This window comes from Rattus rattus, chromosome 2, assembly GCF_011064425.1.
Source record: "Rattus rattus isolate New Zealand chromosome 2, Rrattus_CSIRO_v1, whole genome shotgun sequence".
NCBI lineage: Eukaryota > Metazoa > Chordata > Mammalia > Rodentia > Muridae > Rattus > Rattus rattus.
The window spans coordinates 41,159,969-41,187,823 of record NC_046155.1 but is presented as its reverse complement, the minus strand read 5'-3'; the positions used below and the strand labels follow the sequence as shown (position 1 = coordinate 41,187,823).

Sequence of the window (27,855 nt, the reverse complement as noted above, 5' to 3'; positions counted from 1 at the left end):
TTTTGTTTTGTTTTGTTTTTTTATTTTTTTTATTAATTTTTATTTATATGAGTACACTATAGCTGTCTTCAGACACACCAGAAGAAGGCATCAGATCCATTACAGATGGTTGTGAGCCACCATGTGGTTGCTGGGAACTGAACTCAGGACCTCTGGAAGAGCAGCCAGTGCTCTTAACCACTGAGCCACTTAATCTCCAGCCCTGCACAGCTGGTTTTAAGGCTTCCTTTGGTCCAGTATTTTCTATGTTCTCCCTTTTGGCATAGCACTGTATATTCTGTGACATTGTATGTTGTAAGTATCCGACCTGGTTTTTTATTTTGATTTTACAGTGAGCCTCACAAGAGACTTTGAACTTTGGACTTTTAAACAGTCTTGAGCCTGTGAGAGACTATGGAAAATTTTGAAGTTGGACTAAATGCATTTTGCATTATGATATGGCTACCAGCCTATGAGGCCAGGGGGCAGAATGTGGTGGTTTGAATAGGAATGCCCCCCCCACTAACATATATAAATGCTTAGGGAGTGATACTATTTGAAAGTATTAGGAAGCGTGGCCTTATTGGAGACAATGTTGCTGGAGGTGGGCTTCGAGGTTTTTCAAAAGTCCAAGCAAGGCCCAGTAGCTTTCTGTTCCTGCTTCCTGTGGATCTAGATGTAGACCTCTCTGTTACTTCTCCAGCACTGTCTGCCTGCACGCTGCCATGCTCCCTGCCATGATGACAATGGACTGAACGTCTGAAACTGTGAGCCAGCCACCATTAAACACTCTCTTTTATGAGTTGTCATGGTCATGGTGTCTCTTCACAGCAATAGAACACAGACAAAAATAAGCCCTAATTCCAATGCCCTGCTCCTCCTCAGGCTGTGGGAACCAGACAGCTCAGACCAGGTGTCCCCTGCTTGTCATTAAAGCCAGCCATTGTTGCTGAAGTCCAAGCGAAGCGCCTCTTCCTCCGAGGGGCTCAACTCCTGCAAGGGGGCACGGCAGGGACCTCCATAGTAGCCAAACCAGTCCATGGTTTTCTTCAGCCCTGGTATTCCGAAGCGCCGGGTCACCTGAGAAGAAGCACTTGTTAGAAAAGGCTGCAGAGCCCCCCTCACCCACCCTCACCTCTGACACATATCTACCGAGACCTTGGATTGGTTCCTTCATAAGTCTCCCATGTAAGAAACTAATCAGGACTGGGGAGATGGCTCAGAGATTAAGAGCACTGGCTGCTCTTCCAGAGGTCCTGAGTTCAATTCCCAGCAACCACATGGTGGCTCACAACCATCTGTAATGAAATCTGATGCCCTCTTCTGATGTATCTGAAGGTAGCTACAGTGTGCTCATATACATAAAATAGATAAATAATTCTTAAAAAAAAAAAACAAAAAACAAAAAACCTCTAATCAGTGGTGTCTGGGGGACATTGAGAATCCAGATTGGACCCCAGAAGCTGGTCAGGTATGGAAAGACTCAGACTGAATAAAGAAATTCCCTGTGGGGGTTATGGAGAAAGTCTTCCCCAACAAGCATATGGGCATTCAGCCCTCACGCTGGGATAGATAGCCAGCCTAGAGGAAGGCAGCAAGGCTGGGGACCAGAGCGTGATCTATGTCAGGTCCCTGCAGCACAGCAGCTCTGGTTAGCAAAGAAGGGGACGGCTCTGACGCCTTGGGCACACCCCAGACCCTTAGCCCCCAGCATCAGGGCCCGCCTAACACCCACAGGTTTTCCCTGGCCCTATTTAAATGTTTTCATGGAAAATGATTTATCACTGGACAAAAGAGGTTTATTGTAAAACGTATGATTTATTACGTAAACAACTTCTCTTCCCTAGAAACATGAACGGCCTGAACAACGCGGTAAGTAAAGGCTTGCGTATTACAGTGGGGCACCGGCATCTACTGCCTCCGTCTAAAACCACACGGGGACTTTTACAGATTAAATGAGGCTTCCAGCTTCTTTCCTTTTGTCATAGCAACTGGTCGGAAATATTGGGATGACTCTTTGATGACCCCCAAATTAGGAAAGAACCCATTACTTAATAAAGTCCCGTTTGTGGGGGAGGGGAAGCTTTAGAGTACGGGTTTCATAAAGAGTAGAAGCACTGGGACATTACATTGAGTGGAGAAAGGTTGGGACGGATGCCAGATAACTGGCTTACAGCTATCCACCACTAGAGGTCAGCCATCGTCAGCAAACAGTTTTCCCACCCAGGATGCCTTAATTGCCTGGCTTTTAAAATCCCGAAGCTTCAGATGGCAAAAACCTCCGAAGAAGACAGAACCATGCAGGACCTGAGAACACCTCGTTTCTACCATCAGTTTCCGAAGGTAGCTCATGTGCTTCCTCCTCAGCCCTGGAGAAGGGGCCAGTGCTTTGGGTAGCAAAGTCCTAAATATAGCCTAGGACAGGAGGCTGGCTGGGTGGGAAGGCAGGACATCCCCTTGGACAAGGACAGGGCAATAAAGTGACATCAGGCTGCTGTTGGAGTATGTGAGCCTATATCTTAGGCAGCAGCAGCAGCAGCAAGATGTCCCAGGCATTCCTGAGTGTGTGCCCAGAGCTGGCACATGAGGGCATAGCCTGAAGGTTGGGACAGGATAGGGTGAGATGACCTCAGAGAGCTTTAATGGCAACTGGGCTTCCCGTCTTTCTGGGGGGACAGCCAACTTTGCTTCCTCTGTAAAGTGAGATGGTATCTACACTCATCATAGACAGGACTCCAACAACAGAGGAGAAAATGCTACTGGCAACATTTGCAGTGGTCCCCAAGACCCCTGGAGGCCCTCCCTCTCCTGTCCTGGCAGGATGCAGATGTAGGGCCCTGCTCTCATGTGGTAGATGGAGTGGGAGAACCATGCCTTCTCCCCAGTGGAATGGCCAGAGTGTCCAGGGCAGCCTGGGCCTAGCTTGGTTAGAAGGCTTTATTTCTACAAGTTCTTAGAACCTGTTGACACAGTCACTTCCAGGAGAAGCTCAACATCCAGGAAGTGGGCTGCTTTTCTTCTCAACTGTCTTTCCTCTAAAACTGAGGAGAGGACCCAAGCTAGGAAGAAGACAGAAGGTTCACCCACATCTTGCTACAAAGAGTCAGCGGCTGGGTAGTGTACAGACAGCTTGAATACTTGCCTCTGATGCAAAACTTACAAAGCAAAAATAAATCAAGGTAAGGTGGGCCCAGCGGCACAGGCCTACCATACTAGCAATTCAGGCAACTGAGGCAGGAGGCTCACGTCCTGACCTGCATGGGTTATAGAGAAAGTTCAAGGGTATCCTGGGCAATGTTTTGTTTGTTGATTTGATTTTGTTTCTAGAAACAGATTTTTTAGGGAAAAAATGTCTTAATGAGGAAAAAAAGTCAGGAAAGTAAATGATAATAAATATATCTTAATATATTCTTAAGTCAGATATTTAAACCTAAAGTAAGTAATGCCCTAGGTTTTATATATCCAATTTGCTACGTATTGTTTTCAACTATGAATGTTCAGGGTGAGAGAGGTCACAACCTGGGAAATTAAACTTTCACATTTAAGAGGATAGAGACATTTGTGTTCATTCTCTCCAACGAGTACAGATGAACACCCTGGACATTACAGAAAACAGACAGGTGAATCTGTTCTGGGTGTAGGACACTTGTCTTCAATCCCAGCACTTGGGAGGCAGAGGCAAGTAGACCTCTGTGAGTTGCAGGCCAGCCTGGTCTACAGGGTGAGTTCCAGGCCAGCCACAGTTACACAGAGACCAAGTTGTGTGTGTGTGTGTGTGTGTGTGTGTGTGTGTGTGTGTGTGTGTGTGTGTGTGTGTGTGTGTGAGAGAGAGAGAGAGAGAGAGAGAGAGAGAACTCTGAAAGATAGATTGAAGAAGAAAGACCAACTAGAGACCTCAAGCCCCTGGGCACACCACAATGTTGAGTCCCCTGGTGCAGAGGTGGGACTGAAGATAAACCATAAGATGCCAGTGGGCACAACCAATAAAAACCCCAACATAAGTTGGGGAGATGGCTTAGTAGGTAAAGCACCAGCCAGACAGGCCTAATGACCTGAGTTTGATCCCTGGAATCCATATAAAGGTAGAGAAAGAGAATCAACGCTATGAAGGTGTCTTCTGACTTTTACATGCGCAGCAGGGCGTGCAGGCACAACCCAATAAGAAAAAGATTTAAAATAAAAGTTCTGCAGTCGAGAACATTGGCTGCTGCTTCAAGAGGTCCTGAATTAAGTTCCCAGGACTCACATGATGGCTCACAACCATCTATATCTGTAGTCCTATGATCCATTAATCACCATGGATAGTTTCAACTACAGAACTCTACACGATATTTGAAGATTTAGTATCAATTCTACATCATTTCTGCTAGGAAACAAGAACAAGGAACATTTCCTAGTTCATTTGATGAAGTTAAACCAGACTCAGTGGAGGAAGAAGGAAGAATGAGAGGAAGGAGCCAGGGGAGGAGGGTGGGGAGGAGGGAGGGAAGAAGAGAGGGGAGGAGGGAGGGGAGGGCGGAGGGGAGGAGAGAGAAAAAGGTAAGAAAAAAGCTAGACCATATTCCTCATGAATAGGGGCATAAAAATCTTAGCAAAATATCAGTAAATTAAATTTCAGCAATATATCAAAATAGACACATACTGTGACTAAATGAGGTTTGTCCCAGGAATGCACATCTGTGTTAGTATTTGAAAAGTGGCTAGCCAAGAGCACACCTTTAATCCCAGCATTCGAGAGGCACTCTGTGAGTTTGAGGCCAGCCTGGTCTACATAGCAAGTTCCAGGATAGCCAGGACTATATAAAGACACTCTGTCTCAAAACATAAAACAAAGCAGTGATTTGGGGGCTGAAGAGATGGCTCAGCAGCCAAGAGCACGTGCTGCCTTTGCAGAGGACCCAGGCTCAGTGCCCAGCACCGGCATGAGTAGATTACAACCATGTGTAACTTCAGTTGGACTTCATGGCCACCAGGCATGCACATGGTGCACACACAGACATACAGGCAGAACACCTACACACATAGAATAAGAATATATAGTCCACCACGTTAGCAGGCTGAAGAACAGTCACAAAATCAGAGAAGTCAATATGAAAAAATTCTGACAAAATTCAGCACTTAATGATTTGTAAAAATTCAAAGAAAACTGGGAACAGATAGCAGTGATCTCAAGTTATAAAAAGCCTCTACAAGAACTCAGAGCAGGGCCGAAGAGATGGCTCAGCGGTAAAGAACCCTAACTGGCTGTTCTTCCAAAGGTCCTGAGTTCAATAGTTCAATTCCTAGCAACTACGTGGTGGCTCACAGCCATCTGTGATGGGATGTGATGCCCTCTTCTGGTGTGTCTGAAGATAGCTACTGTGTACTCACATACATTAAATAAATAAATCTTAAAACAAAACAAAACAAAGCTCAGAGCAAGTGTTATACTTGTGAAAGCCTGAGTGCTTTCTCTTCAAGATCAGGAACCAGAAATTTTATTCAGCCTAGCACAGGAAGTCCTAGTCAGTGCAGAAAGGTAAGAAAAGCAAATAAATGAGAAAAGTCAAAACAAACACAATTAACTCTTCATATGTGTACATGATATAACGCCTATGGGTAGGCTATATGGCATCTCTTTGTAGATGATATGACGCTTATGTGTAGTTATATAACGTCTATGTGTCGATGATGATGTCTATGTATAGGTGATATGACGTCTGTGTAGATGATATGAAGTCTATGTGTAGATGATGATATCTACGTGTAGATAATATGACGTCTATGTGTAGATGATATGAAGTCTATGTAGAGCACAAGAAACCCCTTCTAGAACTACTGAGTTTGTCCAGCAAAGTTACAGGAGGTAAGATATTTAAAAATCAGCTATAGGTCTGGAAAAGTAGCTCAGTGATATGGCAAATTTCCTAGCATGCTTGAGGTCCTGGGTTTCATTGTCATCACACATGCCATGCATACTTGCACGCCACGTGTTCAGGTACACACACACACACACACACACACACACACACACACACAGAGAGAGAGAGAGAGAGAGAGAGAGAGAGAGAGTCATGTTTCCAAGCACTAGAATAGCAGCAATGAGCATTCAGATAGTGAAATTAAAATACAATTTCACTTGCCCAAAAAAAAGATGAAGTAGTTGGATATGGTAACATATGCCTTTAATTCCAGAACTTGGAAAGCAGAAATAGGCAGATCTCTGTGAGTATCAAGCCAGCCAAGGCTATGTACTGAAACATCGGTATGTTTTCAAACTATGTCTAGAACTTCTTTGGAGAAAAAAAAAAAACCTGCAAAACACTGAAAACAAAGAAGATTCCAGTGAGTAGAGAAGGCGCTGTGTTTAAGGATCAAACGAGGACACAGGGGGCATTGCCCTCCCAGACTCGTCAGCCATTCCTAGCAAGAGTGTTTTTGTAGATATAGAAACAATTGTTCTAAAATTAATATGGAAAGACGAAGGAAGCAATTACCTAAAGCAATATTGAGGAAGAAAAACAACCAGAAGGAAGCAGCCTGCAAAAGACATTGGACCCCTTCCTCTGCAGCTATAACAACCCGGGCTGTAACACAGGGGAGACACGGACACATAGATCAATGGAGAGAACAGAGAACCCAGGAACAGGCTCTCAAATCTGCTCAACAAATGGTTTTGGAGGCACTGGATATCCATTAAAAAAAAAAAAAAAAAAAGAACCTTGGCCAAAGTCTCAGGCTTTACACAAAAATTAACTCAACAAACTTTTACAATGTTACTATAAAACTTTTAGGAAAAAAAAAGTAGGAGAATATATTTAGCAACAAAAACTGAACAAAGTCTTCTTAGACTTAGAGTGTGATTCAAGGAAGAAAATTGACTTCATCAAAATCTCATTTTTTTTTTAAATTTGAAACTTGATGGGTCAAAACCATGTAAAGAAAAAAGACAAGCTAAAGACTAGGGGGAAATATTTTAAACACATATCCAACAAAGGACTAGTGTGTATCTCTTCAAAATGTAACAGTTAAGAAAGACATTCATGGGCTGGAGAGAAGGCTCAGTGGTTAAGAGCACTGACTGCTCCTCCAGATGGCCCTGAGTTCAAACCCCAGCAACCACATGGTGTCTGATATGGATATCCGAGTGAAAGGACTGTGCCAAGCAAATGCAGGAAAAGATACTCCATGTCCTCAGCCACGCGTCACTGCTATCAAACGAGCTGGATGAACTAAGACAGTACAACCTGCATGCTGGTGGACACACACACATTCATGTTAGGCTGAGGCAGGAGGATCTCAAGAGCCAACGAGTTCAAATCCAACCTGGGCAATACAGTGAGGTTCCATTTCAAATAAAATAAAAGTATGCGGGGTTGGGGATTTAGCTCAGTGGTAGAGCGCTTGCCTAGGAAGCACAAGGCCCTGGGTTCGGTCCCCAGCTCCGAAAAAAAGAACCAAAATAAATAAATAAATAAATAAATAAATAAATAAATAAATAAATAAAATAAAAGTATGCAATTTTTTTTCAGTTTGCTTCGGATTTCAAAATAGCTTTGATCCAGATCAGCCTTCCCTGCTAAGTCCTCCTTGACCTGCCCCCCAAGGAGCTAGAACACAAGGTCTGAACTGCAGAGTACCTTACTGGACAGCTTTCCTGGAAAATCAAAATATCTCCAGTTCTCCCCTGCCAGTCACTCTGACTTCTGGTATCTGTACCTTGTAAAGGTCACGCTGCACTGTCTCTAGGTTTTAAATCTCTAGGTATAATCGCAGACTTACTGATTTTGCCATCTCTCAGGACACTTGTTTCGATGCATGTTCGGAGGCAAAGACTGCCTATATGTCCAAAATGAGAAGGGATGGACCATTAACTGGCCTACACGGGAATTCCAGTGAATTCTAAAGCTTGAATTCGAGCTCACTCTCTCTGCAATCAGGGTTTCCTGGGGGAGGCTGGAGGGGTTGCCACACTGGGACATTCTCTAAGTGGACATTTTGAGAGGGGAGGATTGAACAGGGACCCTGTGCCAGTACACCCTGGGCGCTCACCGCAGTGTTGGGCTCGATGAGGCGGTGCTGTAGTTTCTGGGCAGCTTCCCCCTGCCCTGTGAGGCAGAGTCTCTCCAGCTGGCACACCTGGGCCCCCAAGACATTGGCCAGGCCACATATGCCCCCAACAGCTCCTGCCCAAAGGAGACACAGAATATCCATCAGGGAGGAAGGACCACTTGCTATACAGAACCCCAAACCTCAGGACCCACACCTTTTCATTTGGGGAACATGGGACGTAGATTTCTATAACCCTTGGGTGTGTTCTGTGTGTCCAGAATATGCACGTCCAGAGGCAAAAGCTCCTGTATGTTCAAAATGAGAAGTCTGCGTGCCAGTTGCTATTCAGAGCCAGCCACAGGGCAGGGAACACAGCCTGCAGGGCAGCCCTTCCCCTACCTCCCACCCACCATGTTCCCCCTACCAGGATCTTGACACCTTAGAGGTTGAGGAACTAGGAACTGGAGTTCTGAAATCTCATTCCTCCAGTTAACTAGTAGGGAGGAGGAGAGCGCTCCAGTCATGGGGTCAGGAGCTTGGGCATTTCCCCCGATTGCTTTGTGATGTGAAAATCAGCCTTCGATTGTGATTTTAAGATGATCTAAGGGTGATCCTAAGCAGAGCTAGAAGGAAGGAAGACAGACTGGAATGGGCTGGTATGTTTGCTGGCTGTAAGATACCCACTATGGGGCCAGGGGAGGGTTTTGTGGGTAACAGAGGCTTACAAGTTAAGCTTGGTGACCCAAGATCAATCCTTGGGACTTGAGCGGTAGGAAAGAAACATCTTCTCAAAGCTGTCTTTTGACCTCCACACATGTGCCATGAAGCATTCGTACCCTCATACATACACATGCATGCAAAATAACTAAGACAATTTTAAACAGGGCAGTGATAGTGCATGCCTTTAATCCCAGCATTCGGGAGGCAGAGGCAAGTGAATCTCTGAGTTCAAGGCCAGCCTGGTCTATAGAGAGAATTCCAGGACAGCCAGGGCTACACAGAGAAACTCTGCCTGTGTTGAAAAACAAAACAAAACAAAATACAATTTTTAAAAAAATTAATGAGAACAAATTTATTTAAAAACAAAAGATACGTAGAGAGATGTGGCAAAAATGGAAGCGGGCTCCAGACAGGGCCAAAGAAATCTAACACTTAAAGAGGTCACCTAGCATGGGAATATCTGAAGAGACAGTCCAACAAACAACTGTTGGCATTCCTTCTAGACTCTGCCCAACAGTTACCTGGCAACAGCTGTGTAGGCTGGGCTTGCCTTGAAAGGGACTGTTTGGCCTCACTTTGCTCTCTCTGACTCTGAATCTCTTCTCTCTCTGACCCCTTTCTCCCTCTCTCATCTTCCCCCTCCTCTCTCCATGTTCTCCTGGCTGGCCTCTTCTCCTCTCCCCTCTCCTCTCTCCCCACTCTCCTCTCCCCTCTCCTCTCTCTCCTTCCCCTTCTCCCTTCTCCCCTCCTCTCAGTCTTTCTCTGCCTCTACTCCCTTCTCAACTCATCCTCATCCCATACTCCCAAAAACCAAAACCAAAAAAAAACAAAACAAAAACAAAACAAAAAAAACCCCAAAAGATACTCATAGACAGGCATGGTGGTGTTTGCTTTTAATCCCAGCACTCGGGAAGCAGAGACAGGTGGATCTCTGTGAGTTCAAAAGCCAGCCTGGGCAACATAGCAAGTTCTAGTATAACCAGGGCTACCTGTCTCAAAAAAAAAAAAAAAAAAAAAAAAAAAAAAAAAAGAAAGAAAAAGAAAGAAAGAAAGGAAAGGAAGAAAGAAAGGAAAGAAAGAAAGAGAAAAGAAAAGAAAAAATACGTATGTGCTGGACACTAGCAGATGGAGTTGGTCTTCTAATCCTCACAGACCACTTCGACTTTTAGGGTAAAAGGGCAGGCCCAGTGAGGGCTGGTGTCTGGGGGAATAAATGATATGGTTGCTCACACCTCCAGAGCCAGTGCCTTCCCCATCTGGATTCTCAGGAAAGAGTGACAAATGCCCTACCCCCACCCAAATGCCCCACCCCCACCCCTTCACTTTAGAGACAGCTGAGTGGTAAAGGGAGAGAAGCAAGGACCTTGACCAAAGGCAAGTCTGCCTGGCCTTGAGCTAAGGGAAACAATCCACTATTGTCCCCCACAGTGCTAAAACTGCTACTCAGATCTCAGGTCGGGGATGCGGCTGCCCCTTTGCTCTACCCACCCGGGGTTAATCCCACTTGAAGTCAAAGGGTGACGCTGAAAACAAACAGGAGCGGCTGGTCTCAGGACTGAAGAGTCTGATCAGACAGCTGGAGATCCCATCCCAACCCCCCAGATCTGACAGTTCTCTCTGTCCAATGCAGAGAGGCAGAGGAAAGTGGACTGCTGGCCTGGAACAGAGGCCCAAAACCTCTGCTCTGAGAATGATTTACAGGGTGAGATTAGAGGAGTTAATTTGGTCGTCTAAGCATGGAATTGCAACTTCACCAACTGCAGGCATCCGTACAGGCCAGCACTGTCCTCATACGCCCGCCCAAAAGGGTCAAGCCTAAGCACCCATCATTGAGACAACTGTTTCCTGCAGACCCAGATGCCTGCGAGCGTCTTGGTTGGTCAGGGTGGTTCGAGAACAGCAGGAGGCTTACCCACAGCATAGCTGGCCAGGAGGAAGCCGACTGACCCAGCCAACACCTGGAAATCCTGCTTGCTGGTCTTGTGAACAATCAGCCCAGTCCTGGTCACCTGTAGCAGTAAATGTTGTCTGAGAGCTGGGTCCAGAACCGCCAGCCGGGATGTCAAAATACAGCCCAGTACACGGCCCCAAGTTCCGGCAGTGCCTCGGGGAGTCCACCCAGCAAGGCCTGACATAGGTCTCAGAGGGACTGACAGAGTTCTCAGAGCTGCTCTGGGTGAGAAGCTGCCATGCTAGAAAGGGAAGGAGGTCCCAGTCTGGGAGCTGCAGTCACTCACATCTCCACCACTGTCCTTCAAGCCAATGATATTTGGGTGCTGAGACAATGTGACCACGGCATCCACAGGCAGCTCTAGACCCGTGTTGCCTGGGACACTGTACAGCACCACCGGGATTGGAGAAAGGTCAGCAACCTGTCGGCACAGAGAGAAAGGAAGGGGAAGGCAATCACTTGGGTCTGGAGGGCTTCAGGCTCACCCTTACAGGCCCAGGACTGGCTCGCTGTGCAGGGCTATGTGGCAGGTCTGCCTCCTGAAGTATGGGTAGCAATGATGGGTAGCAAGTTTCTGAGTGCCGTCTGCACACAAGGCACAGCTTGAAGCTATGTATGTTGCAGACCTTGTGGAGCTCTGGAGAAGCGCACAAGCCAGATGCCATTATTCTCCCTGTCTTGATTTACTTTATTATTTTTAATCACAGGTATATGCACTCGAGTGCTGGTGCCCTCAAAGGGCAGAGGTCGATCCTCTGGAGCTGGAGTTGTATGTGGTTGCAAGCTATGCAACCTGGGTGCTGGGAATTGAAGTTAAGTGCTCTGTAGGAGAATTATGCCGTCTTAACCATAGCGCCATCTCTCCAGCTCCTATTCTCCCTGTTTTAAAGGAAAGGAATCTGATAGCAAGAGGTTAGGTAAATGGTCTACTGCCACACAGTTGGTACACGATGACATCATACCTATGTCCTAGAGTGCCTATTAACATGACATATGCTCTCCACTCCTAGCTTCTCCTTAGGCACCGCCTCCATCTCTGTCAATCTCTTGGTCCACACCCACCCCTCCCACCTACCTTGGTGTAGTGGTGAATGAGGGCAGCGCTGTTCATGCGGCCGCGATAGTAGCAAGGGGTCACCACCATGGCGGCATCAGCACCCACCTGAGCCATGCTGACAGTCATCTCTACTGTGGCTTGCGTGGCTGCAGTGAAGGAGACGGGAGAAGGCAAGCAAAGCTGGCCTCAGTACATCCCAGTAGAGGCCCAACCTCAGGGCCAAGGAGCCCGGACTCCGCCCCCATCCCGACCCCCACCCCCAGCCCAGGGAACCCCAGATCCCCTGGCACTGTGTCCTCACACTCGCAGCCAGAGCCGGCTATCAGGAGCTTGTCCTTGGGTATGGCCTGGCGCACTCGGCTCACCACCTCTAGGCGCTCAAGGCTGGTCAGGAATGGAAACTCTCCAGTAGAGCCCTGGACCACGAAGCCTGCAACACAGCCCCATCAGTTCATTGCTCCCATTCCGACTGTTTCAAAAACATCAGGATGCTGATACATTGCACAGTGCCCAGGGTTACTTTCCTACCACACCCTTCCCATCCCTGTCCAGCCGAAAACAGAGGGTTCTCATAGAGGCACAGCAGTTTTCCTCCTCCTCCTCCTCCTCCTCCTCTTCCTCCTCCTCCTCCTCTTCTTCTTCTTCTTTTTTTAATTTATATATTTTATTTATATGAGTACACTGTCACTTCCTTCAGACACACCAGAAGAGGGCATCGGATCCCATTACAGATGGTTGTGAGTCACCATGTGGTTGCTGGGAACTGAACTCAGGACCTCTGGAAGAGCAGTCAGTGCTCTTAACCACTGAGCAACCTCTCCAGCCCAAAATTTCTGACCAATTTCTTTTTTTTTCTTCTTTCTTTCTTTTTTTTTTTTTTTTTTTTCCAGAGCTGGGGACTGAACCCAGGGCCTTGTGCTTGCTAGCCAAGCACTCTACCACTGAGCTAAATCCCCAACTCCTGAGGCACAGCAGTTTAAGTGAAACATTTTAATTATACCAGAAAGAACAGTCCATAATTTACCCTGCACCCATGTTCCCAGGGCCCATGACAACCCTCCCACTACCTTCCACTTGGGCTTTCTGCCCCAACTCAGGTGTTTATTGTTCATTGTCATGTCTTTCTACACTTGGAATAATAAATGTATAAAAATTATTATGTAAATACCACGAAAAATAGAAAAAAGAAAAAAAAATATTATGTAAATACCACAAACAAGATTATACCTCAGTGAAATGGCCAACCCTGTTTTATTTTATCAACCATTTTTGTTTGAAAGATGTCTAACACGTATCCTTTACAGGTGTCCACATTTTCGTTTCTTTGAAAGTCAAACAGAACTGATACCCTTAGCAGAACCCAAAAGGAATGAATGTTAGCAGAATCACTTCCTCTTGTGTTTTTCCATTTACTTTCTTTTCCTTTTTTCTCTTCTCCATGCCTATAATGGTTATCTCCCTGTGATGGTTAATCTCAATTGTCAGTTTGATGAGATCTAGAATCACCCGGAAGACAGGTTTCACAGGTTTCTGGGCATGCCTATGAGGGCTGACCAGCCCATTGTGGGTAACACCATTCTCTAGGTTAGGATTCTGAGTCATATATAGAGGAGAAAGTAAGCTGAGCACACAGTCATTGCTCTCTGCTTTTTTTCTTTTTCTTTTTTTAAAATTTATTTATATAATATTATAAATATTATATGTATGTGTGTGTGTGTGTGTGTGTGTGTGTGTGTGTGTGTGTGTGTTTTAGCACACTGTTGATGTCTTCAGACACACCAGAAGAGGGTATCAGATCCCATTACAGATGGTTGTGAGCCACCATGTGGTTGCTGGGAATTGAACTCAGGACTTCTGGAAGAAAAGTCAGTGCTTTTAACCACTGAGCCATCTCTCTAGCCCTTTACTTTTTGATTGTGGGTACAATGTGAGCCCCTGCCTCAAGTTCCTGTTTTTGTGATGCTTACTCCTCCAAGATGGAGTTGAACCTTATACAAGGAGCCAAAACAAACCCCCTTTCCCTTAAATTGCTTTCCTCAGTGTGACATATCAAACACTGCCCCAAACAGTGGCTGAGATGCCTATTTAACATATCAAAAGCAGACCTGGCTGCCAGCTTCTTCCAGTACCTCCCAGTCTCTACCTGCTACAGGTGATGGCTGGCACACCTCCCCTCTACCCCCAACTCTTCAGCCCAGGGGCTGAGAGGCCTTCCTCAGAGGCTCTTTACCATCAAAGTCCAGCCACTTGATTGTCTGCCCCTTTTACTCTTTCCCTTTTTGGTGACTCTCAGATCTCCTCACATGACTCAGGGTCGAGTCCACTCTGTACTCTCCCAATGTCTCTACCTCTGACTGTGTTCTCCCTTTTATCTACAATAAACTTTCTCCTCCACCACACCTAGGAGCAGTACTGTCCTGTCCTGTCCTGTCCTGTCCTGTCCTGTCCTGTCCTGTCCTGTCCGTCCCTCCCTCCCTCCCTCCCTCCTTCCTTTCCTTTCTTCCTTTCTCCTTCTCCTCCTTCTCCTTCTTTCTTCAGTCAGGGTATTTTATCAGTGTTAGGAAAGGTAACTAAAACAATGCCCTTCTACAAGATCAAACTACCCCTCCCCAAACAAAACAAAACAAAAAAACCAAACCCACCGTATTAGTAGTCCTGGCACATGTCATGTGCAAAAACAGAATCAAGAGTTCAAAGGGCAGCTCAAGCAATAAAAAATTGGATTTAGCTCAGGGACAGTGCTTGCTGTCCCCAAGCAATAAAAAAAAAAATTGTAAGTAGTGTACAATCAATTACAGTACACCTGGATTTTAAGTAGAAGAAATGGATAGTAAATCTGGGAGCTTATCAGCATACAAAATCCATGTCACACAGCCCTGGGTGATAAGCCATAAAGTTAGTGGGAACTATCAGCAGTCACCCGAGAGTAAGGAGCAAAACCGCTGCCCAAAACTGCTGCCCGGAGAGACACACAGTTTCCTGGCACTGAGGCTGAGAGAGTGTGTTCCTGTGAGTCAGCCTGTAGGGAACACAGCGTGATGGGCATGCAGCTCCTTACCACACACCTTTTCCATGTTTACTGAGGCCTTGGGTTCCTGAGAGCTGCCAGGAGCTTTTTTCCCCTTTGTAATACTACAAAGAACCATGTTGAAACTAAAAGGATTTGGATCAGCTAGATCTCGTCCTGATGTTTGTTCCTCAGGCCTGGGAAGGTAGAACCTCTTGTTTTGCTGCTTCCTGCTCATGCCCCACCCCTTTGAAGAAGCTGCCCATCCTGGTGAGGGCTTCCATTTAGCCAACATGGGACCAATCCTCAACTATTTCAAGACCGAGATCTTGTCAGCTCTGTTTAGTTGCCATAGCTATCTATCTGCTACCTCAAGAGGCTTTTACTATGGTCTCAAAGCCAGCCATAGTCACTCCCAAGTAGCTCTTCCTCTGTAGACAATCCCAGAACCCCCTGGGCTCCACAGGCAGAACAACGGTAGTGTGTGACACCCTGGCAGGCAGCAGCCAGCTCCGTATTCCAATATCCTGCAGCACAGCCTTCTGCTCTCAGCCCCCTGCCTCTGGAATCAGGCACTAGACATACACCCCAGGCCTTACAGAGTTGTTTTAAAGGCTCAGCTAGGAAAATGTCCCAGCAAATACTTTGATGTCTGAGATCTAAAAAAAAAAAAAAAAAAAAAAAAAAAAGCCCCTCCTTCACCCTGGCCACATCTCCAGTGGCAGGCCAGACACATTGCATCAATCTGGAGAGGCTCAGAACAAAGGACCTTATGAGGAGAGCAGGGAGAGCATCGGCAAAGCAACAGGTAAGATGATTGGAGCACAGGCTCTAAGTTGGGAAAGCCAGGACCAGCCCTCGGGGTGGCCCTCTCACCAACTGAGGGCTTGAGAAAAACGGCTTTGCCACCAGGCATGGAGGCACACACATCCAACCCTAGCTCTTGGGAGGCCAAGACAGGAGGAGTATGAATACAAGGCCAGTCTGGGGTACATAGAGAGAGCCTATCTCAAAGTTATAATTTCCAAGGAAAGGGGGAAGAGGGAGCAGGTTGGAGACGTGGTGGTTCAGTGGTTATGAAAACTTGCTGCTCTTCCTGAGGACTGGAGTTCAGTTCCCAGGCCTCAAGTGGGGCCATATTTAACTGCCTGTGACTCCACATCTAGGAATCCAGTGCTTTCTTCTAGTCCCCAAAGATAGACAACAGACAGGCAGGCATGCATGTTCATACATACATACACACACATGTACACACACACACACACGGGACAGACACATATACACGGACATGTAAAAATTAAAATATTTTATTTAAAAAGAGAGAAAATGGCTTAACCAAACCTTAGCTCCCTTAACTGAAAGACTAAGATATTGGTATTTCTCTCAAACAGGGAAGTTGAAATGAGAGAGTCTTTGTAAAGTATCTATACCAGACCTCCGGATTAGGGGGTACAGGACTTTGGGAGTTAAAAGAAACTTCACCTTAAAGCAGGAGTGTGGCTGGGTCAGAAGGGAGTGCCTCTCACCTCCTGTGTCTCCCCTGAGCAAGAGGAGTCCCTCCCTCTCATTGGAGCTGGCTGCTCAAGTGCGTGAGGCTGCTGAGTGGAGCTGGGGCTTCACAGGAGACCTGGTGATTTACTGTGGCCAACAGGAGACACGGTGTCTCACAGAAGAGGCAATCTTGGTTACTGTTATGGCCCCTTGGTGCTTCAACATCACTTCCTCCTCTAAAGTACCACCTAGAGGGGTTGAGGATTTAGCTCAGTGGTAGAGCGCTTGCCTAGCAAGCGCAAGGCCCTGGGTTCGGTCCTCAGCTCCGGAAAAAAAAAAAAAAAAAAAACCACCTAGGGACCCCTCTGGGTCTCTGGACTCTGAGTCTTTGTCCTCTGAGCTCCCCTTCTCAGTTCTTTATCATGTTTCCGGTTGTATGCTCAGAGGCGCTCGGAGCCCTTCAACCACGGAAGGACAGAAGGGATCAGACAAGCTTTCTCACCCTAGCCTCTTCAACAGGACGAGAACAGAGAGCAGACAGACACCAAAGTCCTCCTTCACTCTAAGTTCCAGTTTTCTGGCTTTTTCTATAGCCTTCACCGATCTCTTAATGTCCCTGTTTATCAAGACTTGGGGTGTGTCTTAGAGACCACTTTGATTTGATTACCCTCATTAGATTCCTAAAAACCACAGAAGCAAATCTATCATGGTTCTCTCCCGTCCACAACACACTGCCATTCTCCTGCCTCAGCATAGTTGGTCATGGTATGACTTTCTGCTTTGACCCCAGCAGAAATACCTCAAAAATTCAAGAGCTGCCAGGTGTCTCAAATCCCTGTCCCCCTGTGTCCTGTAATCCACAGTATCTTGCTGCCATACTGTGTGCTCTTCTTGCTTGGCCTGGAATCAATCAGGGACAATGGCCCTATTCATGATGTCCAACACGGACTCTCTGAGGTGGGTGTTGATAATTTGCTCTATACTCATCCTATGTCTGAGTTGGAGGCTAGCCTGATCTACAGAGTAAGTTCTAGGACAGCCAGGACTACAAAGGAAAACCTTGTCTCCCAAAACAAACGAGCAAACAAACAAAATGGCCATCAGAAACCTGTAGGCCTGAAGTAGAATTTTTTTTAAAGATTTATTTTATGTGAGCACAGTCACTGTCTTCAGACACACCAGAGGAAGGCATCAGATTCCATTACAGATGGTCGTGAGCCACCATGTGGTTGCTGGGAATTGAACTCAGGACCTCTGGAAGAGCAGTCAGTGCTCTTAACCGCTGAGCCATCTCTCCAGCCTCCCAGAATTTTTTTTTTTTTAACATGATCTAATTTATAACCACACTCTGGGGGAAAAAATGCCTGACAAAATGCTTAAGCAATTTCCCAATGAACTTTAACAGAATTAGGCCTAGAACTGAGAAGCTAGTCACCTCCCAGCTGACTCAGGCTGTTAAGCTGCTTTTTGTGTCTAGCCTTAACTTGTCATCTGATTGTCCTTTTTTCCCCTAATAAAAATATCTTCTCCAAGAGTCTGTATTTGAGTGGCCTGCCTCTGGGCCATTTTGCTTACAACAGGACTGCAATAAAACTTTGACATGTATGTACTCGTGGGTTGACAGCAAGTGTTTCAGCTTTGAATTTTGAAGACAAAAATGGAATGTGCAGAATGCCAATAACATCCTCCTTATAGCACAACAAACAGAACCAAGAATCAACATGGGTGCTAAATGAACACTTAATGTAGTCAACTTGAAAATTTTCAAATTTGTTTTTGACACAGTGTCTCTGGTTGCTTGGGCTGGCCTCAAAAACTATGGAGCTGAGGGTGACCATGACCTCTGGACACTCCTGTCACTCCATCTTTGACGCACTGAGATTGCATTTGTGCACCACTGTGCCTGGCTGAACCTTTAAAAAAAACACACATGCCAAAATTGTGAGCTAATTTGAAAATGTATATGTCTTTGTATGTGATTTAAGATGTCCCAAATATATTTTCCTTTTTTTTTTTTTTTTTTTTTTTTTTTTGGTCGGAGGAACAAACCCATGGCCTTGAACAAACCCGGCAGCCAGGGGCTTTATCTGTCATGGAACTGTATCTCCAGTCCTGTGCTTGTATTTTTAGCCTATTTCAGATGCCAGATTGCAACACTCTCTTGCTTTTTATGCATGTTTTCAGCCTCCAATACTTCCTCTGTGATTGACTCATGTTTTTTTTCTTTTTCCAAATAAAGTGTATTTGTGTCTGTGGGTGGCTGTATATGTACAGATCCATGTGTGTACACATGTTGAGGGGGGAGGTGTTTATGTGTGTCCATGTGGCATGCAGAGGGTGATCTCAATTGTTTCTGTCCATCCTGTTTTCTGAGACAAGAGTCTTTCCCTAGCCTGGAGCACACTAAGTTATGGCAGCTGGCCAGAAAGCCCCAGAGACCCACCTGCCTCTGCCTCCTCGTTTTAAACTTTTATGAAATATTTTAAAATATGCAATCATAAGGCATTCCTTTCATGGAACCCCTCTCACTTGGAGGAATTCTCAGGAGTTCCCCTAAGTTTGTTTATCCTGCTGAAAATACTGTAAATAAAAATCCATGTACATTTGGGGCAGGGGTTCGGTGGTTGAGATGGTTCAGTGGTTAAACAGCTACCTCCACCTTGATAAAAGCTGTCGACCTGAGTTAAATCCCTGGGACCCACGCAAAGGTGGAAAGAAAGAAACGACCCCCTAAAGCTGCCTTCTGATCTCTATACATATGCATCATAAGACAACAGAAAATTAAAAAATTTTAAATTTAATTCATACAAATTCACACTAGGAATGTCCAGAAAATAATACTTCTCATCTGACCTCACTTAAGGTGTTTATGAGCCAGGCTGTCCTCAATGATTTGCCCCAGAGGTCTAAGGCCCACCAACTGCTAACCTTTCTGGTAGCCCCCCCGCTTTTTTTTTTTTAACAGATTCAAATCTATGTCAAAGATTTACTTGCAGTTCAGCAGTGACTTGGGGACCTGTCCAAAGAATCGCAGAAGTGGCTGCTTGACTTGGGAGTAGAGGGTCATTTCTTATTCTTTCAGGCCCAGGAGACAGGCAGACACAGGGAGAATACCAGCTTGTGGGAGAGCAGAGGAGGCAGCGGGTGTGTGTGTCAAGGATAGGCTGAGAGGCAGAGTGGAAGAGGACAGGGAGACAAGCACTGAGCAGAGGTCAGGGGCCTGTGTGGGACTAGGAGGCAAGCCAGATCTAAAATCTTACCATGACATCCAAGAGGAGTTAGCCTGGTTTGCACATTGAGTTCCAAGACAGTCTGAACTACACAGTTTCAAAAACAAAACCATGAGCTGAAGCCATAAGTAGTCTGAATATTGGTAGCCACAGTCACAAGTCAAGCAATGGTGACACGACCCGGATATGTCTCACAGCTCTACAGCTGTGGGCACATGGATCCCCATGGACCCTGGAGACTTAAGATGGTACCAAGAGGATAGGGCCTAAAGTCCCACCTGGATGACTGATGCTGAAAGCCTGTCCCTGATCCCTCTTTCCAAGCCTCTGGCTGAGTCCTACTCCTTGGCAACATAGGCAGATGGGTTTGAGACCTCTGGCCTAGCAGTCTAATCCTAGCAGCCCAGACCAGGGGGAGACCATTCTGGTCTTAAGTCTGATGCAATGAAAAGGACCCCCAGCCAAGGCTCACTTCCAGAACTGCTGCGGACATACCCTCTCCTCCAACCCTACCCAGAATGCAGCTGGCTACAGAGCCCCTGGACACAACGTGAGGGTATGCAGGGCTTTATTAGCTCCATTCAGGCATGTGGAGTCAGTGTAGGACTTGTGGTTGCTCCTGTAATCTGCCTCATGTCTTCTCTCATGGGTCTCCGGGGCCCTTGGGCTGTTGGAGCTGCGTCCTTTCCTCCCTCCCTCCTGACCTCTGCTGGGGCCAGAGGAAGCAGGGGTTTGGTTGGCAGTCTCTCACCCTGACCGCGTAGGTTTCCCCATAGAAGAGAAAACAGGCCTGTTCATGAGAGCCAGCCCTGCTGGGGGGAAGGGACTCATGGTTAAGTGGCTTTAAGAGTCATAAATTTGGTTTCTGCGGTTGACCAGGCTATGGCTCTGATGGTTTGGGTGTCCTGGCTGACCCTGGTGACTCTGATGACTTGAGTGACTTGGATGACCCTGCTGGCTTGAGAGGCCCAGATGACTCTGTTGGTTTGAATGGCTCGAATGACCCTGCTGGCTTGGGTGGCCCGGATGACTCTGGTGACTTGAGTAACTTGGATAACCCTGGTGGCTCAAGTGACTTGGATGATGACCCTGGTAGTGAACAGAACGACTCTGGCTGTTCTGGTGGCATGGATAGGTATTGTGGCTTTGGTGGCTTTGGTTACCATGGTGATTCTGGTTATAGACAGTGTGTGTTTGGTTGGCACCAGCTGTGACGGTTTCACGGTGAGTTAGGAAATTCCCTTTCAGCTTTAACTCTATTTCCTCCAAAGCCTTCAGATCTTCCGGGCTAATGTTCCTGGACTCGGCATGGCCTGTAGAATGATACTCTGGGGAACGCTGTAGCACGGAATTAGCCACATGATGCCCCCTGGCGTCGATCTCCTTTGTACAAGCTGCCACAGCAGCCCAGGTGTCATTCTCCATGGACGGGGACTTTCCTGACTCCCTCTGCATCTCTTTGGACACTGAGGTCCCAGATATCTTCTGTTTGCTGGCAAAGGAATCTCGGTGCAGAGCCACGCCCCCTTCTCCGTGTTTGGTGGTAACGGTGTCCACGTGGAGGGTGGTATTATTGGCCTCCCCATGCTTGCCTTCGGGTGAGTACCCACTGTTGCTGACATGGCGGTAGGCGGGCAACTTCTCTTCAGAGAGGCGGCTGAAGTGGGATTTGATCCAGCTGTCATTTGGTCTGTGGCATTCCGGAGGCTTGTCTTCTGTAGTCTCTGTGGTGGCCTTCCTTTTCTTCCTCTGAGCCCACAGCATGAGGCCTCCACTTCCTAGCAAAAGAGCAGTTCCCAGCACCACCTTGCATGATGGTTGCTGGAGGAAATGCAAGATGTCCTCCAGGGCCCTAGGCCTCACACAGAGCTAAGAGCACACTGGGAGTGGTGGAGCCCAGCCCAGATGGTAAGGTTCATGCTTGAAGGGGCCGGAGCCCTGCAGGTGTCTGGCGGGCAGGCCCCTGCTTCACCCTCCCTAGGATGCTCTCTGACACCTCAGCAATGAGCCCCATTGTGAGGAAGGCAGCCGGGGGTGGGGTGAGGCAAGCCTGCCCCATCACTCAGACCTAGTTTGGCAAGCCTTGTCTAGGGATCCGGTCTTGTCTCCTGCCCTCCGTAGAAAGACAGACAGTATTATTTAACTCTTCTGCCTCCCGTGTCCAATGCATTCTGCCGTTCTTTCCTCCTTACTTTCCAGTCTTTGGTTTCCCTTGTTCCTGATCTAGTGGGCCCCACAGGATAGAGGATACGAAGTCAGTTTGGCCATGGCAAACTGGGACCACTTAGACTGGCATCCATCCTGGTCAATAACTCTTATACTCCATACCTGGGACCCATCTCTGTGGTCAGCGCAATATCCCTAGCTCTATTACAGGGAAGGGTCCAGAAGGGGAAGGGTCCAGGAAGGAGCTGGTATGGAACAATATGAGGTCACAATTGAGAATAAAAAGAATAGGCTGAGAAGGCAGAGCAGGTAGGCTACATATCGTCTATGCGATAGCCTGCAGATATAAAATTTGACCTTGGTAAATAAGCATGACAAAGTTTTGAGCAGGTGACCTGGCTAGCCAGGCTTGCCACGAATGGCTGCACAATCTTGAGTAATCCCCATGTATGTGGGGCTAGAAGCAGGGCTGTGCCCCTGTTTCCCTCCAGGCAAGTAGCACACTTAGAAAATGCCAAAGGTTCCTCGGAGAAGTTGTGTTGTTTGTGGCTGGAAAAATAGATCAGCAGTTAAGAGTACTTACAGAAGTCTTCTTAAGTTCAATTCCAAGTTGGGCTGGAGAGATGGCTTAGTGGCTAAGAGCACCGACGACTCTTCCAGAGGTCCTGAGTTCACTTCCCAGCAACCACATGGTGGCTCACAACCATCTGTAATGGGATCCGATGCCCTCTTCTGGTGTGTCTGAAGACAGCTCAGTGTACTCATATACATACAATAAACAATTCTTCTTCTTCTTCTTTTTTTTTTTTTTAAAAAAAAAGAAAAGCTCAATTCCCAGCAACCACATGGCAACTCACAGTTGTCTAATACAGGATCTGATGTCATCTTCTGACATGTAGGCGTACATGCAGAGAGCTCATATATAGAAGTACTTTTTTTGGTGTTTTTCTAGATAAGGTTCTCTATGTAGCCTTGGTTGTCCTGGAACTCACTCTGTAGACCAGGCTAGCCTCAAACTCATAGAGATCCATCTAACTCTGCCTCCCAAGTGCTGAATTAAAGGAATATGCCACCACAAAAAAAAAAAAAAGTGCTATCTGAGAGGCTGGAAAGATAGGTCCAGAGCATTTGCTAACCTAAAGGACCCAAGTTCAGTGCCCAGCACTCAAGTCAGGCAGCCTAGTCCTCTGTAACTCCAGTTCCAATGGATCTGACACCTCTTATTTGGTGTCACCTGCCCACACCATATGCACACACACACATCTAGACAAAATTAAAAAGAAAAATATATTTTAAAAGTCGTGGCCAGATGTGGTGGCATATACTTTTAATCCCAGCGCTCAGAAGGCAAGGGTAGGCAGATCTCTGTGGGTTCAAGGCCAGCTGAGTCTACAAAGTGAGTGCCAGGACAGTAGGGACTATGTAGAGAGTTCCTGTCTCAATCTCTTATCTGCCTCAAGAAAAACTGTTATTTGAAACATTTTCTTTAACCAAATAATACTTTATGTATATACAAAAATGTTTTCTCTTTCAGAAGAAACCATGGTCCACTCTGTGTGGGGAAGGAATAAGACACAGCTAAAAGCTTTAGGGACCTCCCCTCTCCAGCCTTGCTGAAATAGCCCTGTGGTTGTCCCTAACTCACTGAAAATAACAACTCAAAGTCCACCTGTGAGACTATTGACAAGTGTAAGTCCAGGGCCAGTGGCCCTTCTGGACAACCCTGCCCTCTGCTCCTCGTTTGTAACTTGTTAAAAGTTATTTTCATTTAAAAAAAATTAAATTAAATTAAATTAAAATATAATTACATCACTTCCCCCTTCCATTCCGTCCCTTCAATCTTCCCTGTCTCCCCCACCCCTTCTCAGATTGATGGCCTCTTTTTCTTTATTGTTACATAGATGTGCACAGCTACACAGCTATACACAGATATCCTACATATAACCATGTGCGTTTCACAAATACAGCCTGCACAGTCCATGTGTGCATAATTTCCAGGCTGACCACTTTGCACTGGAAAACTAACTAGGGGTTCATCCTGGGAGAGGCTAGTTCTCGCTCTCTAGGTAGGTCAGTCGCTATCTCCCATTCTCTGTCTAGAGGACGGAAGCCATGAACGAGATCCCCTCCGTCCTAGTTTAGCCATGCTGTCATTGCTCGAGTCTTTTTTAGGCACACCTATTTGGTTATAACTTTTATTTTACTTAAAATTTTAAAGGATTTATTCACTTATATGTATTTAATATGTGAGTACATTGTCGCTGTCCTCAGACACACCAGAAGAGGTCATCAGATCCCATCACAGATGGTTGTGAGCCACCATGTGGTTGCTGGGAATTGAACTCAGGACCATTGGAAGAGCAGTCAGTGCCCTTAACCACTGAGCCATCTCTCCAGCCCCTTACTTAAAATTTTTTAAAGCTTAAGATTATAGAAACCTTTACTCAAAGGTCCATTTTTATAATTGGTCACAACATCAAGCCTATATCCTGCACAAGATAGGAAAACGAAAGAGCGGACCCATGCACCATGGAGCTAACACCATTTCCTGCTTTTTTGGTCTCAAAGAGCTGCCTCTGTATTAGACGAACAAACTTTTGCAGAGTTTATAATTCTCTTAACTACTGAAGACATTTCTTATTTACAAATTAAGTCCCACTTTCACTTTCCAAAACAGCTGCTGGGGGTTGGCTTGTTGTAGCTGACACTAAAAGCAGCCACTGCATAGCTTTCAAATTCTTCCTTATGATTTGTTTTTTTGCAGTTCATTGGAACTGTTGTGATCCAGAACTGACATGTATTTTTTTTTACACTGCAAACAGAGGCTAAAGGTTTTGTAGGCTCCTTTTATTAATTATCGTGGTTTTGTTTTACACATTTGATAAAGTATTAGATAATCTGTTCAAAAAATAAAAAAAAAGTCTTTTACATTTATTTATTTGGGGAAGGGTAAAGACACATGTATCATGGCCTGTGTGGAGGTCAGAGGTTGATTTACAGAAGTTGGTTCTCCCTGTCCACCTTACATAGACTCTGGAGATTGGACTTAAGTTGTCGCTTGGCAGCAAGAGCAGTTACCCAATATACCATCTTGACCTTGACTTTAATTTTAAAAGAATACTCTTCATTTAAACAATCAGCATAAATTATCGATACTTTAAAAATGAAGATAAAAATAATCTAGCCAGGCGGTGGTGGAACAAACCTTGAATCCCAGCACTCAGGAGGCAGAGGCAGGGACCTCTGAGTTCAAGGCCAGCCTGGTCTATAGAGGGCATTTCAGGACAACCAGGACTACACAAAGAAACCCTGTCTCAAAAAATCAAATCAAAAGAAACAAACAACTACACAGACCAAGACTACGCCTTGAAGAATATTCTCTATGTTCACTGAAGCATGAAGGTCAAGTTTCCACCTGTTCTTTGGAGGGCTTGCTGCCCACACTGATACAAAGTAGCGGTAGCATTCTGCAGCAGGCTCGACCTGTTCCTGAGCATTAGACTGCAAGGTCTGCTCTAGGAAGCAAGAGAAACATCAGTGTTTGGCTAAGTGCTAGTCCCTGATAGGACACCCCTGACTCTTTGTCCTCTGTGTCAGCAGCATGACTAACCATCTTGAGGGAATTATATTGAGACACGTGGCTAAGAGCCTGAGCGCTTATAGCTCCTGTTCTCAAGTGAGGAAACTGGATTACAGAAGGACCGTGATTTCTCAATTGCTATGACAGCCAGACGAGGAGTCTTCCAACTCCCAACATTGGGCTCTTCTCATAGCTCCAATCTCTTGCTATGTAGTAAATGGAGGAATTAGACATCAGGAACCCATGAGCTAAATCCCTCCCTCTACCAACAAACAAACCTGCCTAGGGCACCCAATGCTGGTTGCAGGAGTTAGAGAGACAAAGGGGGAAGTCCAAAGACAATTGTGGAGGTCTCTGTGAAATCCTAGATACAGGATTTCAGAAACACCATGGATACGAAGCCAGTCTTCTGGCCCCTAAGCTCTAGTGTCCTTGGTCCTCACGCTGAAGCAGAGTGTTCTATTTGAAGCTAAGGATTACCATGTTTTGCTTCAAGAAAATCAGGCCTTATCTCCCTCCAGGCGGGCATGAGCAAGCTGTAGTAGACACGCTGTCCCCGCTCAGAATGTGCACCCATAGGCCACTTGTCCCCTGACAAACACTCATATCATCTGGGTACTGAGTGATGACGGGGGCTCAGCTGGGCCTGTGGTCACTGTCACCAAGCACAAAGCAGCTTTGCTACAAGGTTGAATGAAACGATGCATAATAAAAAGGAAGGACATGTCTGCTCCTGGGTGTGGTGGAGGAGAAAGTTTGTTGTAGGTAAAAGGGAGAGCACAGCCAGAGGCAGGGGTATCTGGGAGAGTCCAGAGTGGACATGGCCCTGAGCCACTGAGGAGAGTAGGGAGGAAAAGGGAGATGGGGGAGAGAAGGGAACTAGGTCCAGGGGCCAAGAGGGAAAAGAAAGGGTGGGTAACCAAAATGGCTGGACTATATAGGGAAGCGCCTCTGTGGACAGGGCAGCCCAGCCTTGGGGCTGGAGAGTTGGGGAGGAGGTGGGCTACGCCAGCTATACCCTGTAACAGGAAGGGACTGAGGGATGCTGGGACCCTGGAAACCAGGTCTGCTTTGATATGCTAAATAGATACTTCAGCCAGTTCTCCTAGGGCCTGAGACTTCACAAACGCCATGTGTACTTTTAATACTCATCACCCCAAGAGTCTAGACCTTCCAGTGTATAGCACTCTAGAATTTACACCATGCTTTCCCTCACATTCTTCCAGATTCTTCTTCTGGCTACCCCACGGTAGGAGCGTTATGGCTCCCATGGGTCATTTGGAGAAACAGAGTTAGAGTTTCCCATAGGGTAAGACCACTGGCAGAGCTGCGGAGTCCACTATCCTAGTTGCTAGTCTGTACCTTCTCAGTCAGAGCAAGGCCATTTTCAAAACTGGTGCCCACAAAATGACGTTTGTAGGGATGGTCTCAGAGAGATCCGGCCACTTAGAAGGAGGTGTTAGAATCAGTGGGCAGAACAGAGTTTCTAACCAGCAGTTCAAATCTCAGCTCAGTTGTGTGTTAAGTGACCACATCTCTGGGAGCCCACGTTCAACCTGAGATGGTGTCATTGACCAGGAATTGCCCTGGGTGGGTGGGGAGTAGGATGGAGTTGGGGGGGAAGGGGGCAGACGGACGGACGGATGACACAGACTGCCCTTTTCTACCTTCTTTTACTAGACCTGTGACTGTGAGGCATTCTGAACCTCACAAATAGGATTTGCTCTGTGGCCGAGAGGGGACCCATGTGAAAACAAGAGGTGGACCAGAGGATCCAACACATTGAGAAGTAGTTCTGCCAGACAGGCTCCAGCGGGAAGGAGGCTAAGGGCTGTCCTGCTGCACGACCCTGTCTGGTTAGTTAGTGCCTTTCCATCAGCAGTGGGCCAGCTCCATGTTTTCACCATAATGACCCTGGGGGCAAAGACCTTAGCCCTTCCCAGCTGGGGAAACAAAGGCAGTTAAGGCTCAGTTCACGGTACCAGAGCTGGGTCCCCCCCCCCCATCCCCTACCCCTTCCTGGATCGGGCTCCCCAACTGCCCTCTTACCTCGAAAGGGGAAGGCGGCCAGTTTGTTCAGGTTCTCTTCCAGTTTCCCATAGTCTACCTCTGCGGTGGCGGTGAATGGGGTCGTCACGGGTGGGTAGATGCCGGCAATGTCTATCTTCTTCCCCTTCACGTTCCTAGACAAGCCCCTGCTCAGCCCCTGCCTCATGGAGGCCCAGATTTGGGGGCCCAGCATTTCTGCAGGAGGTCTGAGGCCCAGTCGTCTGTGGCCACAGGAGAACTGAATTTGACTCCTTTTCTCCCCCCCACTGTTAATGATCTACATACCCAGTTAAAATTTTGTGTTCCCACCACAAGGTGCAGCTTTGCACTGCGTGTCCCAGGGTCAGGGGCGGGCCTAGAGTCTCCCGGCCTAGAATCTCCAGATAGGCTTTCTTCCCTGCTGTGAAGCCGCTGAAGAGACGCCACAATTATGGCCTGAAAGAGATCTGGCTCCTGGGGTTTCAACAATAAAAACTTTCTCTTGACAGGGACCTCTTCGCACAGCCCCAGATCCCCGAGCCACCCGCCCCCACCCTCACCCGGACCCCAACACGCGCTGCAGAACCCGACGGAGTTGATTGGCTTAGCTGTCCT

The 27,855-nt window shown here is 46.8% G+C and overlaps 2 protein-coding genes across 2 annotated transcripts; both read right to left on the bottom strand.

The window, feature by feature from the left end:
- Window positions 1-4: 4 nt before the first annotated feature.
- On the bottom strand, window positions 5-27,795 carry Hoga1 (4-hydroxy-2-oxoglutarate aldolase 1). Its single transcript, XM_032891983.1, has 7 exons — window positions 27,262-27,795; window positions 12,040-12,168; window positions 11,757-11,884; window positions 10,968-11,102; window positions 10,643-10,739; window positions 8,011-8,144; window positions 5-1,059 (listed from the first exon to the last, which is right to left on the bottom strand). Exons 1-7 carry the CDS (start codon window positions 27,452-27,454, stop codon window positions 910-912), a joined length of 966 nt encoding a protein of 321 aa, XP_032747874.1. The 5' UTR covers window positions 27,455-27,795; the 3' UTR covers window positions 5-909.
- Window positions 20,018-21,374, bottom strand: C2H10orf62 (chromosome 2 C10orf62 homolog). The gene has a single exon (XM_032891984.1). It carries the CDS (start codon window positions 21,228-21,230, stop codon window positions 20,310-20,312), a length of 921 nt encoding a protein of 306 aa, XP_032747875.1. The 5' UTR covers window positions 21,231-21,374; the 3' UTR covers window positions 20,018-20,309.
- Window positions 27,796-27,855: the final 60 nt, after the last annotated feature.

What these genes read in the sequence shown, in the direction of transcription:
- Hoga1 (XM_032891983.1), bottom strand. Translation starts at nt 27,454, where the DNA reads ATGCTGGGCCCCCAAATCTGGGCCTCCATGAGGCAGGGGCTGAGCAGG. An exon ending in GGCCGCCTTCCCCTTTCGAG is followed by an intron (nt 12,169 to 27,261) that starts GTAAGAGGGCAG and finishes GCTGTGTTGCAG; the next exon opens with GCTTCGTGGTCCAGGGCTCT. An exon ending in TCATTCACCACTACACCAAG is followed by an intron (nt 11,103 to 11,756) that starts GTAGGTGGGAGG and finishes CTGTGCCGACAG; the next exon opens with GTTGCTGACCTTTCTCCAAT.
- C2H10orf62 (XM_032891984.1), bottom strand. Translation starts at nt 21,230, where the DNA reads ATGCTGTGGGCTCAGAGGAAGAAAAGGAAGGCCACCACAGAGACTACA.